This window comes from Neovison vison, chromosome 1 (genome assembly GCF_020171115.1).
Source record: "Neovison vison isolate M4711 chromosome 1, ASM_NN_V1, whole genome shotgun sequence".
NCBI classification, from domain to species: Eukaryota; Metazoa; Chordata; class Mammalia; order Carnivora; family Mustelidae; genus Neogale; species Neogale vison.
In genome coordinates, this window is record NC_058091.1 from 98,045,920 (window position 1) to 98,063,329 (window position 17,410).

A 17,410-nucleotide genomic window follows, 5' to 3' on the forward strand; every position below is an offset into this window, starting at 1 on the left:
AATAAATAAATAAATAAAATCTTAAAAAAAAAAAATGAAGTGGATGAGATGGAACTGGCCTTTTTTAATATGTTAAATCAACTGGAAAGCTATGGTGCCCATGATGGTATTGCTAAAGGAAAGGGAAAAAAGATCCATCAGAATATGGATGAAGATAGCAATTTAGAGGTAAATAAAGTCTGTTCTGAGTCATATTTCTGTCTAGAAGATTCAGGTCTCTCAAACATCCCTAAAAAGTCACTTGCTCCATTTGCAAAGACCAATGGCCAATTTATACACCACACCAGCTCCAGATTCCCACAAGATCTCAGGTAATAGTTTGTGGTTAAAAAGTGATAGGGACTCTGAAAAACAATCTGAGGGGTTTGAAGTGGCGGGGGGGGTGGGAGTTTGGGGTACCAGGTGGTGGGTATTATAGAGGGCACAGCTTGCATGGAGCACTGGGTGTGGTGAAAAAATAATGAATACTGTTTTTCTGAAAATAAATAAATTGGAAAAAAAAAGTGATAGGGAAAAACACAGAAACTCTTCAATATTGAGAAAATCCAAAATCCTTGAAAAGGAGGAAGGAAAACCATAGCATTTATAGTAGTACCACCTTATCTGTAAAGGATACATTCTAAGACCACCAGCGGATGCCCGAAACCACAGATACTTCCCAATACTATGTATCCTATTTTTTTCCTGTTCATCTATACCTATGATAAAGTTTAATTTATAAATTAGGCACAGTAAGAGACTAACAATAATAACTAATAATAAAATAGAACAATCATAATAGTACACTACAATAAAAGTTATGTGAATGTGGTCCCTCTCTCTCTCAAAATACCTTATTGTACTGTACTCACCCTTTTCTCCTTCTTGTGATGATGTGAGAGGACAACATGCTTATGTGATAAGATGAAGTGAGGTGAATGGCTCATAGGCCTTGTGACATGGCATTAGGCTACTCTTGGCCTTTTGAGGCTACATCAGAAGTGGATCATCTGCTTCCAGAGCTCTTTTCTTTGGAAAACCAGAGTCCACATGAAACCAGAAAACACAGTGGCCACACAGATGTAGTCAGTGAGGAACAGGAGCCAGTGAAGCCAATACATGCACAGAGATGCAGACATGAGAGACTATGAGTTGAGTCCTGACAGGATGGGGCCTGGAGGCAGTCATCCTCAAGGCCCATGGTCTTCCTGTCCACCTTGAGCTTGACCAAATCTCATAAATCCTGTGTTCTAAGTTTGTTTGCCCTGGGTGTCTGTTCCTGAAAACCAAGCATTTCAAGAGGAGTGAAGCTACACACAAAAATGCCATGCTACTGCAATGGTTTATAGTCCAGCCCAAAGGAATGAGAGACAAAAATGGAGAGACTCACAGTCTAGAAGAACTAGGTAAGAGGTGGGGGCAAGAGGAGATGTGATGGATGTAAAGGAGACAGAACTGGACGTGGCTGGTCAAGTGACAAAAGAGCAGAGATCTGACAACCTATTGTTGGAGGAACAGTTCTAAGACAAAACAGGCTCTGGAAAGTTACACCCTACAACAAAGAGCACACGGTAGGAAAAGTCCCCGAGCTCTATCCATCCTGGGGAAAGAAGGGATCAGATGGAGAGGCGCCCTGAACTCCTCAAAAGGATCTACACACCACAGTTAAAAGGATGAGCTAGTAGAGTTGCTTTTAATCATTCTTTGGGCAATGGAACTCTTTCTTCCAAGGAGATATCATGCAAATAGATAGGCAATGGATTACTTGAGCAATTTAAACCTTTATTGCTTGGCCCCCAAACACTTCGTTGTCTTAGGAACCCCTGAAGTTCTTCCAGGAAACATCTGGATTTTGTGGAGCAGAGGGTGAAAGCCAGAAACACGCTCCCATAGCGTGGGCGTACTCTGTGCACCCGGAACCGTGCTTCAAGACAGCCCGATGCCCTTTAGCAACTCAAACAGTGCCCGTGACACCATACTTATAAAAAGCATGGAATTTAAATAAAGATACTCGGTACTTTTAGAAGGAAAACAAACCATATCTAAATTCTCCTGGTTAGACTCATTTTTTTCCTTATTTGTTCCTACCAAATTCTTACGTTCATAACAATCACACTAGTGTTTTCCTCAACCACACTCCCACATACCAGCTTTGCTCAGAAACTTCCATGTATACTTAAAGCCAGTATCTTGTAATTTCTTGAGAAGGACAAAGACAGAAGTCCATTCAAGGCCATAAGACTTTTTTTCTCCTAAGAAACTGCCAGCCAAATTTCTCAGGGAGGAACTGGAAATGAAGTGAGAGACATTGATAAATTTCCCTGCTGAACAATCAATAAAACCCCCACCATCCTGTTCAGACTCCCACTGTGGAAGCAAGGGCCGTAATTACATTGTCAAAAATTCAAGTTGCCCAGGCTGACAGCAACCCCCTTAAAACGTGACAAGTGATTGGCACTCGGTTTGGGGTAGTGAACCTGGATTGGCAGACAGAGTAGGGAAAGAAAAAGGCACTAGTGAAATTTCCTTATTGACCACAACCTGCCAGACCCCAGATGGCCACTCTGGAGGCATCCTGAGAACCCAGAGTCGCATTTAGAATCCCAGTGAGCAGCTGAAAGGACCTCTTAGGCAATCTGAACCCCATCAGAGATTCTGAACAGAATAGCCCTGCCCCAATCCACTCCCAAACCCCAAGAAAGAGAAAGATGGCCTTGCGTGTGTGTGAGAGTATTCCTACATTAAAAGAAAAACATGAAATGTGCTTTCAGCTCCATCCTTCCTCATGACAGCTGAATAGCAAAGCCTGTTTGCTTAGCGATATGAATCCATGAGAGAAATTAGCTGGAGCAGAAGCGTTCCAGGGGGTGGCAATGAAGAAGGAGACGGGGGAAGAGAGGGTGGGAAAGCCATTGTCCCCACATGCAGATGACTTGTGTGATTCTCTGTGACCCAAGCTGGAGCTAAATCAGTACCCGTCAGTCAGTCCTGTCCCTCCTGGATGCAAGGGATAAAATGCGTCCAAAAGGCCTCATAGCTGGGCAGTGCTCTGCTTCTGCCTATCCTGGGGCCCATGCAGACAGTTTCCAGAAGACTCTCTTGTAACCACACCCAGGAACGGTGGTTTTCCACTGTTGGGAAGCAGTGGCCCCACCAGAGATTTAAATCAAAAGGTGTTCCCTGGGTGGTGGGAACAGAATAGAAGATGCCTGGGAATGTTGCTAAAACCTCTCTCTTGCTCTGATCAGAAGAGGTAGACAAGGAAATTAATAAGGAGAAAAATCTCTAGGCAGGGCTGGCCTCATGCCAAATTTTGAGATAGAAGCCCCTCTTGCTCTCCCTGCTAAAAGAAAACATGAGATAATTGGCCCTGGGTCCTCAGTGCTCTGGGGTTGGGGGGGGATGGGGGGTCTTAAAATATAATAAAATGGCTGTAACTAACTCTGCTTGAGTGTCAATGTGTGCCAAATACTTTGGAGTGGTTCTTAAGCAGTAAATCTACAAGGTGAGGACCATGTTTTCCAGTTCTGTGGAGCTTCATTTGCCCAAGGTCATAGGTGATCTGTGCCAGACCTGAGCAGAGTTCTGATTCCAAAACTATTAACCACTAAAAACAGCATTTCTCCGAGTAGTCAGTGAGCCACATGAATCAGATCACCCACTGAAATGCACGTTTCTAGGCCCATTCATAAGGCCCACCGAGTCAGACTGTGGGGGTGAGGCCTAGAAACCTGTATATTAAAAAAAAATCTCCTAGAGAAGAGTTTTCTGTACACTAGGTGGTGAGTCTCACTCCATCATGCCAGGAAGCCGAGTGAATGCTGGGTCATTAGGGACTCTGGGTGCAAAGCAGTGAATCAAATGGCTCACTGTTTTGCATACTTGACAGCAAAAGAAAATGAGTTTTTCCCTAAAGCCCCAGTGTCACCAGACCCACGCCTGGCCCTGGGAAAAGGCCAGTGAAATTACGTAATGATTTTAGCCATGCTATAGAGCACTGCCAGAGGGGAATCTCAGACCTCAGAGGTGTAGGAGACAGGGAGAAGGGACTTGAGAGCTTCAGGCTGGCGGGGAGGAGGGGAATTCTCTGACAGACACTGGGGGAAGGTTCAGAACCCTCGCTCAGTGACTGTGCTCTTTCCCATACAGTGTTTCCTTCAAATGAATGAGATGTGGCAGCATCATTTCAGAGAGGAGAATAGCTTGCTTTTGCAATTGTTCACTGTGCAAGCTCTGTAGCTGCCCAGAGATCCTAGCTACTCCCATGTTGGTAGCACTTTGGGGAAATGAGTAAACCCATTAGTGAGGACAACCTAATCCTGGGAATGCAGGAAAAGAGATGAGGAGGAGCTGGCTTAAAGTAGAACTTTAAGCAAGGGAGCAGGAGAAAGAGAAGGAAGGGAGGGAGGGAGAGGATATCCAGTAACATCTAATACCCAATATCCAGGATCTAATATCAGTAACATCCCAGGGCTGAAGCTGTAACACTGATTTGTAACTTTCAGAATTCTCCAACCACATCTGAAACATCTCCTTTGCTTTGGCTGGCCTGCACTGATTGATTATGAGCAATGGCACTAAGGTTTTCTTAACTTGACAATTGTTTTAACACAAACGCTTAGGAGCACAGGATCCTTTGAAAAGGCAGGCACATAATGGTTTATTTATGAGCTGTTTTGCTGACCCTTCCAGATAGAATGTGAACATGAGTAGAGTTGAAATGAAAGAAGCGGGGTAGAAGAATTAGGTGTCTTCACCCTCTTTCATGAGTATGTCCATTTCTAGCAAGAGTTGAACATTTGCCTTGTATAGGACAGTGACCGTCAATCCAGAGGACCACTGTTAAGCATCTTGACGGTCTATAGCAAAAATTGACCTGTGCCCTCTTGCTGTTCTCCAGCTGGGTTTCTTCAGTGGTAAAGAGCAGCACATTGGGTTAGAAGCCTAAGTGGCTGCTGGACCCCAGCAAACATCTGAAGACGACAGTTGATGCGCAATAGATAGAAACCCTCATGGATGCTGAACAACAACATCAATGTAAGTTCTTGCTGATGAAGAGAGGAGGAAAGAGTCCTCCGTAAAGCAGAACATAAGAATCAATACTGTAGGCATTTTGCATTTCTGTCCAGATAGTTACGGGTTTTTTTTAAGCCTTACAAAATATATCCCCCATATGTAGCAGTCTGGCTGGCCAAAGCCAACACTTTATAAATGCCTGATGAAAAGATTTCATTTCCTCTCATAGGAAGCCAAAAGAGGCAAAAGACTGCATTTTAGTGAACTATGACTGAGGCCCACAGACTAACTAATCCCCCTCCCCCTTATCCATGGTTTTGCTTTCTGTGGTTTTAGTTACCCAAGGGCAACTCTAGTCTGAAAACAGATGATCCCCCTTCTGACCTGGTCAGAAGGTCACTAATAACCTAACACTACGTCACAGTGCCTACCTCATTCCCCTCACTTCATCCCATTGTGGAGGCATGTTATCATCTCATGATCACAAGAAGGGTGAATACAGAATGAGAAGATCTTTCGAGAGACCACATTCACATAACTTCTACTACCCTGTATCATTACAGTTGCTTTATTTTATTATTAATTTTTGTTGTAAATATTTTATTGTGTGTAATTCACAAATCAAGCTTTATCATAGGTATGTAGTTATAGGAGAAAACAGAGTGTGTATATGTGTAGTTGGTACTATCCACAGTTCCAGCATCCACTGGGGGTTTTAGAATGTGCCCCCCACAGATAAGGGAGAACTACTGTGTAATACACAGAGCCTTAACAGAGCAAAATGGTAGACCCCTCAGCATAGCTATATGACCAATTTATGTTGTCATGCCAATATAGAAATGCCAATGTCGATGATATCAAGTTTTCTGGAGACTGGGCCACCATCTGGAGCCGACATTTTGACTTCCCTTTGGCTCATGCTATGTAACTGGAAGTATGGAAGTATATAAGTATCCACTGAAAGACATTCGAAGCTCATCATTTTATACTTACACATTTTCCAGTTGATACTGAGGATTCTCCTGGTACACTTAGTAATTTCCTGAATCTCCAGGAAAATAAAAATGTCCATTTTTGTAAAGTGGGACTAAGTGATCAGAAGATGATAAAATGGCAACAGAAACACATGTAGCCTAATTCCTGTTTTCTATTCTTTTCTTTTCTTTCCCAGAAATCCATAAGAACCCAACCCCCCAGTGATAGGATTCTAAGTAGAACTTTAAGCAAATCCTGCTCCCAGGAAGGGAAGACAGCCATGACACAACAAAATAAAGTCATATCTATTTGATTTGTGATGCTATCAATGTAAATGGCCCATCAGTCAGTTTGCACTATGCTATGCTGCTGTTACAAACACCGATCCCGGTGGCTTCAGTAGACAAAGATCATCCCCATTCACTTTCAGGATTGCAGCAGGTGGGCTGCAGCTCCACCCTGACTGTCCTCATTCAGGTGCCCAAGCTGAAGAATATAGCTGTCCCCCAACATGGGACAGGTTATTCTCCAGCAGAAGGAATGGGACAAATGGCCAAAGCAGTGTAACAGCTCCTAAGACTTCTACTTGGCCATGCAGTCATCATTACCGCTCACATTCCTTGGCCCAAGCAAGTCCATGGCTAAGTCCCATCTCCCAGTGGGACAGAGAAGTATGGCCCACCCCATGGGAGGCACTGAAAGTCACCTTGCACTTGGTGGAGGCATATAATCCTCTTATAGGAAGGGGAGTACATAATTGGGAACCAAATATACTCTGTCTGCCACAGGAATCATAACAACTAATATTTCCTATTTAAGGAAATAGTGCCCATGCTGTAATTAACTTTGCTGTCTCAGCAATGAACAGCCGAAGATTCTTAAGGGGTTTTACCATTTGCCTATCACTGTCACATTATCTGGATACCATTCTACCTCATCTCTTCTGGTGAACTGTCTCACTCACCATGCAGGGAAAGAGTTCCATTCCTCACCGCCAGGAACTTGACACCATATGGAAAGAAGGGAGTAGAGTGGGAACTCCCATAGAGTTTGATCTCAGCTTTGCCTTGGAAGGGCTTATCCTCCGATCCAATCCAGAGCTGTCCACCATCGGAAATGAGGATGGAGTGTGCCCTAAGCTCAATGGGTCCTGGATCCATGAAAATCAGCTTGCCTCCTAATGACCAAAGAGAAGATTGTCAGTCCTTAGAAGGATAAGTTTCACCTCCTTTTGACAGTTCCAATGTCTGAGGAAATCCTCTGCATTTATATACTTTTGCAGCAATTTAGACTTATTTTGTCTCCCCCTCTCTTTTAGAAGCTCAATGTCTGAGGAAATCCTCTGCATTTATATACTTTTGCAACAATTTAGACTTATTTTGTCTCCCCCTCTCTTCTAGAAGCTCAGTAGAACATGGATTGGACCCCCAAAGGTAGAAGTACTATACTAAGCCAGTTTAGGTTAGCTATCACTATTCATTGCATTTTTATTTATGTTCTTTTTAATGGCAATATTCTAAATGCCCAGTAATTTAGGACTGGTTAAATAAGGGTTGAGAGGGTCACCATTTTAGCCATTGACAGCAGACAAAAGCAGCACATAAAATTAAGTTTAGAAACACTAAGAAACATGTGAATGAGAAATAGGAATAGAAGAAAATATGCCAAAATTATAAGACTGATGGTAATGGTAAAAGGAAATGTAATTAGGACTACCAGCATGGCATCCACAGCACTTTAGCTGGCCAACGTCCATTTTGCTTTACTTTTGATAAGAAACCCAAAGTTCCTTAAGAAATTGCTCTGTGCCACTGAATACAGTTGAGTGGGACATTCAATCATCATATCCCATCCTACCACAGCCAAGCCAGGCTAATACCCAGGCTTTATATGGAAATTTGGCATAGGAGGGAACAGAACACTGAAAATGTTTACTATTTAGTTATTCCAGTGGTGGCATCTAAATGAGCCTGAGAAGAGCTTCTGTTTCTGAAGGCCACTGCGACCCCCCACAAAGCTTCTTCAGAATGCCCTGATCACTATCACTTCTACCCTGATTTTCCAGACTTTTCCTTCAATTATGTAAGTGACCCAACATAATCTCAATAAATTTCCTTTTGTAAAAGAAAGTCGGTTTCTGGGATGCCTGGGTGGCTCAGTGGGATAAAGCCTCTGCCTTCGGCTCAGGTCATGGTCTCAGGGTCCTGGGATCAAGCTCCACATCGGGCTCTCTGCTCATCAGGAAGCCTGCCTCTCCCTCTCTCTCTCTGCCAAATAAATAAATAAATAATGTTAAAAATAAAAATAAAAAATCTAAAAAAGAAATTCGGCTTCTGTTATTTGTAATCAAATAATCTTAACTGATACAAATGTTTTCTCTGATATCCAAATTTTCTGTAACATAGGAATATTATTTTATAATAAAATTATATTGTGAGAATAAATACTTAAGGTATTAAAACATACTTTCACCTTTATAATACTTCTCTTTCAAAGGATTTAGAACAGTTGCATTCCATGCAGTATTTTCTCTGTAATGCCAACATGATTAAAGCAGCCCATGTAAACAACCATATTCACCTGCATGAATTCCTAAATCTACCTCCCTCCACATGTGGTTTGCAAAAGTACTGGATAGGACTCTTCTAGCCTATAACAAAGTGGTTAGACTTGTGACTTCATACTGGAAAAGTCAGGGGTCCTCTTTTCTATACCCTACGACAATGTCTCATCCCAGTCAGAATAGTCAATGTCCTGATGCTGGGCCCAAAAATGCCCTTCATGCTATTTGTTATGCTCCACAAATAAGTGAAACCATATGATAATTGACTCTCTCTGCTTGACTTATTTCACTCAGCATAATCTCATAACAAATAGCATGGAGGACAAGGGGAGTTAGAGAGGAGTAGGGAATTTGGGTAAATTGGAAGGGGAGGTGAACCATGAAAGACTATGGACTCTGAAAAACAATCTGAGGGGTTTGAAGTGGCGGGGGGGTGGGAGGTTGGGGTACCAGGTGGTGGGTATTATAGAGGGCACGGCTTGCATGGAGCACTGGGTGTGGTGAAAAAATAATGAATAATGTTTTTCTGAAAATAAATAAATTGGAAAAAAATGAAAAAAAATAAAAATGAAAAAAAAATGCCCTTCATGATTCACCACCCACCTCCAAGTCCATTGCAACATTATCTTGTAAGCCTCATGCCTTCCCTCACATGCCCTGCACACACTGGCCCCCTTGTCTGCTCTCCAACAGGCCTCAGTTGCTCCCTTACCTGCAGTGTTCTTCTGTCCAGCATCCCTGTGACTCCCTCCTTGTTGTTTCCAATCAAATCTTGACTTCTCGCTGAGGATCTCCCTCTCTGGTCTATATAAAATAACATGCTCTAGCCCCTTACCCAAAGACGTTTTTCTTCATAACACTTACCATGAGGCATATTATTTATATACATGCTTATTATCTGCCCACCTGCCACTAGAAGGCATGCTTCGTGAGGGCCCTTCTCCATTTTGTTCACCTTTGTATTGCCAGGGTCTAGAACAGTGACTGATATAGGTGGTTTGCACTCACTATGTAGTTGTGGAGTAAACAAGTAAATGATTATGTCATTCTAGAAGAGAACCTGTTTTAAGTATCTGTATTTCCTTTATGGACACACACATACATAGACACACCCTCTCATTTTCTCAGAGAGGATGTTGTTATTGCATGTAATCTATAAATCCATACATGTCTCAATGAGCCAAAGGTAGGCAAAGGATGTGAAGAGGCAACATGTCAGAAAAGAAATGACTCAAAAAACGGATTCTTCTGTCGTAAGGAGGGTCTCAGTGAGTGAGCGGCAGTGAAGGTCAAGACTCTTCAATTGCTAAATTTAGTCCTCCATCCAGTGTGCCAAGTTACAAGTCAAATTGTTGTTCTCCAGAAATCACAACTGGAAAGTCTCAAACATGTACTGGAGGAATGAGGGGGACCTAAGAAAAAGGCTATTTTTGTTTATCTCCATCTTAGTGCAAACATAGTGATTCATACACATTTGACCCCATAGTCATGTGTGGAGACCACCTCATCCTTGACCTTCAGCTCCAGCACTGCTCTTTGACTCTCCTCAGCCCCCTTCATGGAGCCTTCTAGTCTTGCCTCCTAAACCCAAGCCGCACACCATCAGCAACAGGCCCGGGATGTTGACGTGGATTCAACCATTGAAATTGTTCTCTCCTTGCAGCCATAGTTTAGAACAGTGTACCCCACATGGTATCCAGTTTCTCCCTCAGTAAAATGTACATGGTAATAGTTCTTCCCTCAAAGGGCTATGATGAGATTTCTTGAAGTGATACTTGTAGATCCCAGGTCACGGGTCTGACACCTGTTAGATACTTCATGCAGTGCTGGCGGTGGCTGCTGTCACCCTCATCATCTGCACCCCCCCCCACCACCGTTGCCATTACTACTCATTTACACAGTTACTCCATCATGCAAACACTACTGGACCACCTCCTTCCAACAACTCGCCATCGGCAGGCCCACCTTTCCTTCTGAAACATGACACAGCAATCACACGCTCACAGAAACTATAGGAGAGGCAAGAACTCTCCTGTGATCTATAGGCTTGATGCTGGAGTAGTAGCCCATGGCTTCCAGACTTGCAAAGGACCTACTGGCGATCTTGACTTTAATTTTCCCTTCCACTGGTGTTCCAATGACAAGAATAATCATTAGAAATGCAGTAATAATCCTTAATCCTGCTGTGAATGAAACGGAAGAAATGTGACCTGTTTCCTAAAACTTTTCACTCCCAGTCACATGTCATTAAGGTCCCAACTAATTCTCTTCAACTGGAGGACCATGGACTTGCATGGCATGAGTCCTCCATTATAAACAGGCAGGAAATCCGAACTGACCTTGATGACAAAGCGTTAGAAGCAGAGGGCAGACTATTGGCCTCTGAAGGACTCTCAGTAAGTCCCATAAAATTGGTGGCCCTCTGATAACCCATTTCCAAATCTATCCCACTCCATGCTGGGGATGGTATGTTTTCTCATCATGTACACGCAAAACAGAACCATGCGTTCACTGAGACTCCTTCCAGCTCTAGAACACTGGACATCGACATCTTCAAGAATGTGCTCAGGTATGCCAATATTGATGGAAACATGAAGCTTGTGTTTTCCTGACACACCCATGCTGCAGTGGAATTTGAATTTCACTTGAGAAAAGCATCCCATATGCAGTCAGAAATCCAAATACTACTACAGGGAAAACAAAGCTGCTAACACTTACTGAGCACCCACCTTATGTCAAAATCTTTAGACATGTTGTCAGAAATGACCATCAAAACCAGCCTATGAGGTTGATATCATACTCCGTATTTTGCAGACCAGAGAGCGGGCTGGGAGAGGAGGTCTGTCTCAGCCTAGAATAAACCAAGCAAGCACTGGAGCCCAGGACGACCTGCCAGAAGAGCTCACACCCTATCCACTTCGGCAAACCCTCCCAGGTTACTTTTTTATTAATTAGAATGATCATAGTTACCTTTAAGGAAAAACACATGCTAGCCTAAGTTAAGTTTGCCAGTGGCTTATTTATATATGATTTATTTTCACTTTGTTAAGGCAGCTATACCTTGCCTCATTCCAAACAGGATTTGAGGCAGATTACAAGGGTTAGTGGGTGAATTTATAAACCTGGGCTCTGTTCCTTGTCGTATCCAGCAAACTATTAAACACACTAAAACAAATTGGCAGAAATTTAAAAACGTCATTTACTGATGGGAACTAATAATGACGCTAATGAAGGGAGAAATCTCAGCCCAAAGAAAATGAATGATTTGTGTTGGCAAGAGTACTAAAAACAGGATTAATTAATTAATGTGATAACCATTATTCCCAGCTAAAAAGCCTCCCCTCCTTCCTTATCACCAGCAAGGATAAGGAAATCTAGGTAAATTAAGAAGAGAGTTTGATGAGGAATTCAACTCTTTTTAATTGAAATAATTAAAAGCGATAACCAAAATGAAAGCTTCTTAGTGGAAAGGAATGTAAGGTTTACACTCAAGCTAGCCCTGTGCCGAGCCCCCAAGTGTTGCATCCTCACACTTTATTAGCTTAAAACAAATAGCCAGTGGGCTGCTGTGGAGCGTAGTGGCTTTGGATGGGAGGATAGAGGGAGGACTTTATTCCTCACTTTATAAGGCTTGACCGCATTTCTGAACGCTGAAATGAAGTGCAGGGCTGAAGGTGGCCTGTGACCGTGACCCCTCAATGGCTTGTTCATGAAAGCCGAGTCTGTCCCACAAGTGACCTTGGGTAATTTTATAAAAATCAATCAACCATCATGATTGTTACTTCCCCTCTAAAATAAATAAATGAACACAACTTTTTTTTACATGTAATCACTTCTTTCCATTAAACATCCCTTTTATTTCTTTTAAAGGGAAGTCAAAGAGACTTTTAGCAGCTAGCTAATGTTTGCCAAGTACATCAAAACCTGCTTTCGGCTAACCCTACAATTAGCCATCCTCTGTAATAACCGCAAAATGATTTGTTGTATGAGTTTGGGGGGAAAAAAAAAAGCCCCACTGTTCCAGCTATTTTCCCCCTCACAGTAAAAATTTAGAATCTAAATATTTTACTACACAGTAAGTCTCTAAAAGAGCCATTCTACCTTCTATCCTCAGTTCCTTTCCTCCCTTTCCTTGAGGGAAAGGCCCAGCTGGACCTTTGCACTGACAAGTCTATCAGACCTGGTCCTGGCAAGATCACGATGGCAACCACACCACTGAACCCAAGGTCTGATGCTCTGTTCTCACCTGTCCTGAGTGGCCAGTACTCTCTGACATACTTGGTCATTCCTTCTTTCTTGAAACTCCTTCCCCTCCCTTGCTGGTGCTGGTTTTCCTCCTTTCCACTCACCCCTCAAGCCTTCCCTCCCAGCCTCCTCTACCTGATTCCTCCTGATTGTCCCAATAACTGGCACATCTCTACCCCTTCGCCTGTCATTCTATGAACTGTGCATTGGTTGTCTCACCTTGTCCTCCCGTTTTAAACACCATCCCAAGCAAATTGCTGGTGACTCCCAAATTTCTATCTCCAAAGCCCTCTTCTGCCTCTGTCACTCAGACTCATACACCCAAGGACCACCCAACATCTCTATGTAGGTGTCTCACAGGCTCCTCAACTTGGCACTCCCAGAACATCCAATCCTCGCCTTGCCCCACAGGTCATCCCACAGTTCCTGCAGAGGTCACAAATGGCAACTCCATTCTTCCAGGTGCTCAGCCTAAAAATCCTCAGGTCAACATTGCACTCACAGCCACTCTTCCAGGAAATTTTGTGCCTTCTTCCTTCAGACGATCTCCACAATCCAACCACTTCTCACCACTTCCACATCTTCCACTGGGGAGTGGGAAACTTAAATCACTCTCATCTCATCTTTGGATGACTGTAACAGCCTTTCAACTCAGGTCCCTGATGCTATCCCCACCTCCACCCCAGGGTTTACTCCCACAACAGCACCCAGTGCAATTCTTTTTCTTTCCTTTTCTGTTAAACCTTCTTAGGCCACCTCTCTGCTCAGAGTGTCCAATGGCTCCCACCACACTCAGAGTCAAAGCCTACTAAACCCTACAGGGTTGGCCCTCTCTGACCCAATCACACTCTTCTCTCCCTTGGGCTCATAGTCCTCCTGCTGCACTGATCTTCCTGCTTCCCCTGCCTCACAGCCTTTGCCTCACCACGTGCAAATACCCCCAGCCACCACCAGGCTCCCTCTCCACCTTCCCTGCTGTATTGTTCCCCCTGCTGCTCTGCAAATCTCACAAAAACTATAACCTGTTCACTTGACTATTTCTTTATAGAAATAAATACTATGAGAGTGAGAATTTTGGTCCATTTCAATCACACCCATAGCCCCTGTGCCTAGAATAGTGCCTGACATATGGGGGACATGGCAAAAGGTCACTAGATATGGGTTGAATAAGGAAGAGTTGAAGTTATAGACGTGAATAAGGTCTCCATGAAGAGGGAGTACAGAAGAGACAGAAGAGAACCAAACTGTCAAATATTATTCCTTAAAAACTAGAATAACATGAGAAAAATAGCAGGATTCTTGGGTGTCATTCAAAGAATAGGGTGAATGAGAACATTTGCAAGGTCGTAGAGACATAAGCTCTAGGAAGAACTTTAAGAAGTGTGAAGGTGGTGGATGAAGATGTCATTATGTCATTTTTAGGAGGCTCGAAGGAGAAGGTGTGCAGAGCAAGAATCCACTTGTTTAGGTAAATCTGCAGCAGGTGATAAAATGAATCCAGGGAGAGTGACTCCAGGGTTAAGCAGAAGGAAAGCCAGAGGTGAGCGGAGGTAAGATCCAGGAAGGCAGCTGAGGACCTCAATTAACTAGATCAATCTATAACCCAAACTAGATCACTCACTGCTCAAAGCCTGAACTGCCTAAATTTGTATATGTAAATTATCCAGTTTACTTATCCATGATGATTAACCCCCGCTCAGGTTTTTGTATCAACCACAAATAATTCCTTAAAATGTTTTGCAGCCTGTTTCTGGCTACCTTTCCAGTTGTTATGCAATCAAATAGATAGGGAAGCTTGCAGAATTTTCTGTCCCTGGAGAATTAGAGATGACTATCCATTCAGGATGGACAGATACCCCCTCTGCCAAGGTGACAAGGGCTGGCCGAGGGATCTGGGCACATTGCCGCACCCTCCTGCACCACATTGTTGTGGATGTGGGTGGCAGGAGAAGGTGAGGAAGAGGGGGGAAAGGTAGTAATGGGGAAAGGCAGCCACAGCCCGAAGCCTGCATGGTTGGGGATGCACACAGCTTCCTTTGTTGGCAAGATCCGGATTAGGCTTGTGCCTGATCCACTGGAGCAGAGCCTGGAAGCCTTCGAGGTGGGCTTGTCCCCGGCCAGAAAGGCGGAAAATCAATTTGGCTGGCAAACGAGAGCCCCCAAGAGCTCAGTGCACGCTCCATAATCCTATCCACTAGCAGCTCAGGAAATAGATGCCTGAGCCCTCACATATTCATGGGAGATGTGAGGCATAAATCAGGCTTTAAGGATTGGGGGCAAAGGGAATGGACTCTCTGGCTGGCTACTAATTAATCAAGCACAGAACACCTAAACCTAGCAACCTGGGAGCGAGCCATACACACCGGCATTGGCTGCTGCTGCTGCTTTTCCCGATTTTTTTTTCCTTTTCAATTAAAATAGATATCGAATGAAATTTCCCCCCTTAGCTGATGCTGCTTATGCATCCCCCTGTTCTTCCTTTAATTAAAAAACATGCTTATTGCAATACTTGCCAGAATCACTTTAACGGTATTTTAATTGTAATGTCTCTGCCTGATTAAAAAAAGAAAATATGAACTAGGAAGTGTGGGCAAGAAAGGTTCTCGGGCTGCGGGAAAAGAATCACCCACCTCCCCGAAATGGATGCTGCTTACTAATTCCTTAATTAGCCTGGTACCCCCATCAAATGGACAACGTAGACAGGGAAAAATATATCTGAAATAAAATCACCAAGTCAGAGCCACAAACAATAGCAGTTGGGGAAAATCATTTTCAGCAGCTCTGATTTTCCTGGCAGGACAGAGAACTACATCTAACAAAACAGAACAAACAACAACAAATAAACCCGCTGTGCTCCGGACTGGCCCATGCAATGTGCCCAGCCAAGTTTCCATTGCTCTTTGCAAAGGGTCACATAGCCTTTGGGAAAAAAGTAGCAGGTCTAGGTTAATTGGCTTCCGGTCCTGACAATTCTATGTGGCTCCCTCTATTGTTTTAGGCTCGAAGTTCTCAAACTTGAGCATGCATCTCAGTCCCCTGGAGGTCTTAAAACACAGACTGGCAGGCCTCCGCCCCAAAGCAGGTCTGCTGTGGGGCCCCAAGATTTGCATTTCTCGCAAGGTCCCAGGTGATGCTGCTGATCAAGGACCACACTTTGAGAACTGCTACTCTAGGTCAATGGAACAACTGATCTAGGTGTCCATAGCCTTGTGCTGTCTGCTCTCTTCCAAAATAGGTGGAGAAATACAAATGGGATTGCAGAGTAACTCACTTCGTCACCCAACCAATATGTGTGTGCTGTTACCTCCCAGCCTTTCAGCCAGGTGTTGAAAGAAAAAAAAAGTGTGAAAAATACAGCCTCTACTGCCACAAGGTCAAGGTGAAGTTTAAATCGCTCCAGGTGAATAAAAATACCTTGGTTTTAGTGCATTGGCCAACTGTACAGCCAATGGAGAAAGGTGATAAAGATTGTGAGTCAGCGTTCACTTTTTCTGTGACACATGAAACTCATTAAATTAATTTTATAAATTGATTAGCTCTATATTAATTATAACATTTAAACCTATTTGTGGAAAACTATATAAAAAATATTTAAAGGAACTGAAACACAGATACCAAAAATGCCTTTGTCATTATAGCTACTATTAAGAATTGTTACTTAACTAAATCTTGGTTCCTTTGTTTTTTTTAAGATTTTATTTATTTATTTGACAGAGAGAATAAGCAGGGGGAGTGGCAGGCAGAGGGAGAAGTAGGCTCCCCACTGAGTAGAGAGCCTGATGTGGGACTCAAGCCCAGGACCCTAGGATCCTGACCTGAGCCAAAGGCAGACACTTAACCACTGAGCCATCCAGGCAACCCGCTTGGTTCCTTTCCATTTCCAAAAAAATCATCCCATCTTTTTACCAACACAGGTTCTGGCATTTAAGTATACAGGCCCTTGGCTGGTCCATGAGTTTCTAAAACGTCACTTAAGACTTCAGAACAAAAGCTATTTACAAAGAGAAACAGAAAAGACCAGGAAAAAAAAAGAAAAAGAAAAAGAAAAAAACACACAAAACAAACCAACAACAACAACAAAAAAACTATCTTTTCTTCAAAGTCTGTTCCAGGCAGGTAAAAATCTCCCTCACTACCAAGTTACTCATTCATTCAAATAATCTTCTCCCTCCTACCAAAGTTCAAATTAGCACCGACCCAATCACATTTTTGAATAGCCCTCCAATTTGATACATTTCTCTAAGCAATTAGAAAGGTTCCAAATATAATTGTTCTCTGAATATTGTAAACATAAATTGGCTGTAGCATACTAACTTTGCGAGGAAAAGGTCACAGTTGTTTCCTCATAGGATTTGTTTATTTAAAAAGTGAGAACACCTCCTACCTTTTCCTGACCTGCAGGAATATTACAGTACATGAGAAATACAAGTGACAAAGGGCTTGGTCTCTGATATGTTTTTATATGCATAAGAATCCCAGATACATAAACATCCCAGAGTTCTAGTTCTGTTTTCCATCTGGATAAATAGGATGTGGAAATCGTTAATCAACAAATGAGGTAAAGAGGTAAGGAGAGACCAAAAAACCCTGAAGGACCCCATAAGCCATATTAAGTAGTTTAGGCTTGATCTC

General features: G+C 43.0%; 1 protein-coding gene across 12 annotated transcripts in view; it reads right to left on the minus strand.

Moving 5' to 3' along the window:
* Window positions 1-17,410, minus strand: part of PKHD1 (PKHD1 ciliary IPT domain containing fibrocystin/polyductin) — a 475,771-nt gene that overhangs the window by 307,844 nt on the left and 150,517 nt on the right. For all 12 annotated transcript variants that reach the window (XR_006385080.1, XM_044252662.1, XM_044252680.1 and 9 more), the window contains one exon: window positions 6,935-7,147. Coding sequence is in view for 11 of the 12 variants with exons in the window: in XM_044252662.1 (XP_044108597.1) it covers window positions 6,935-7,147 (213 nt within the window). In the remaining variant the exon portion in view is untranslated. The remainder of the gene's footprint in view (window positions 1-6,934; window positions 7,148-17,410) is intronic.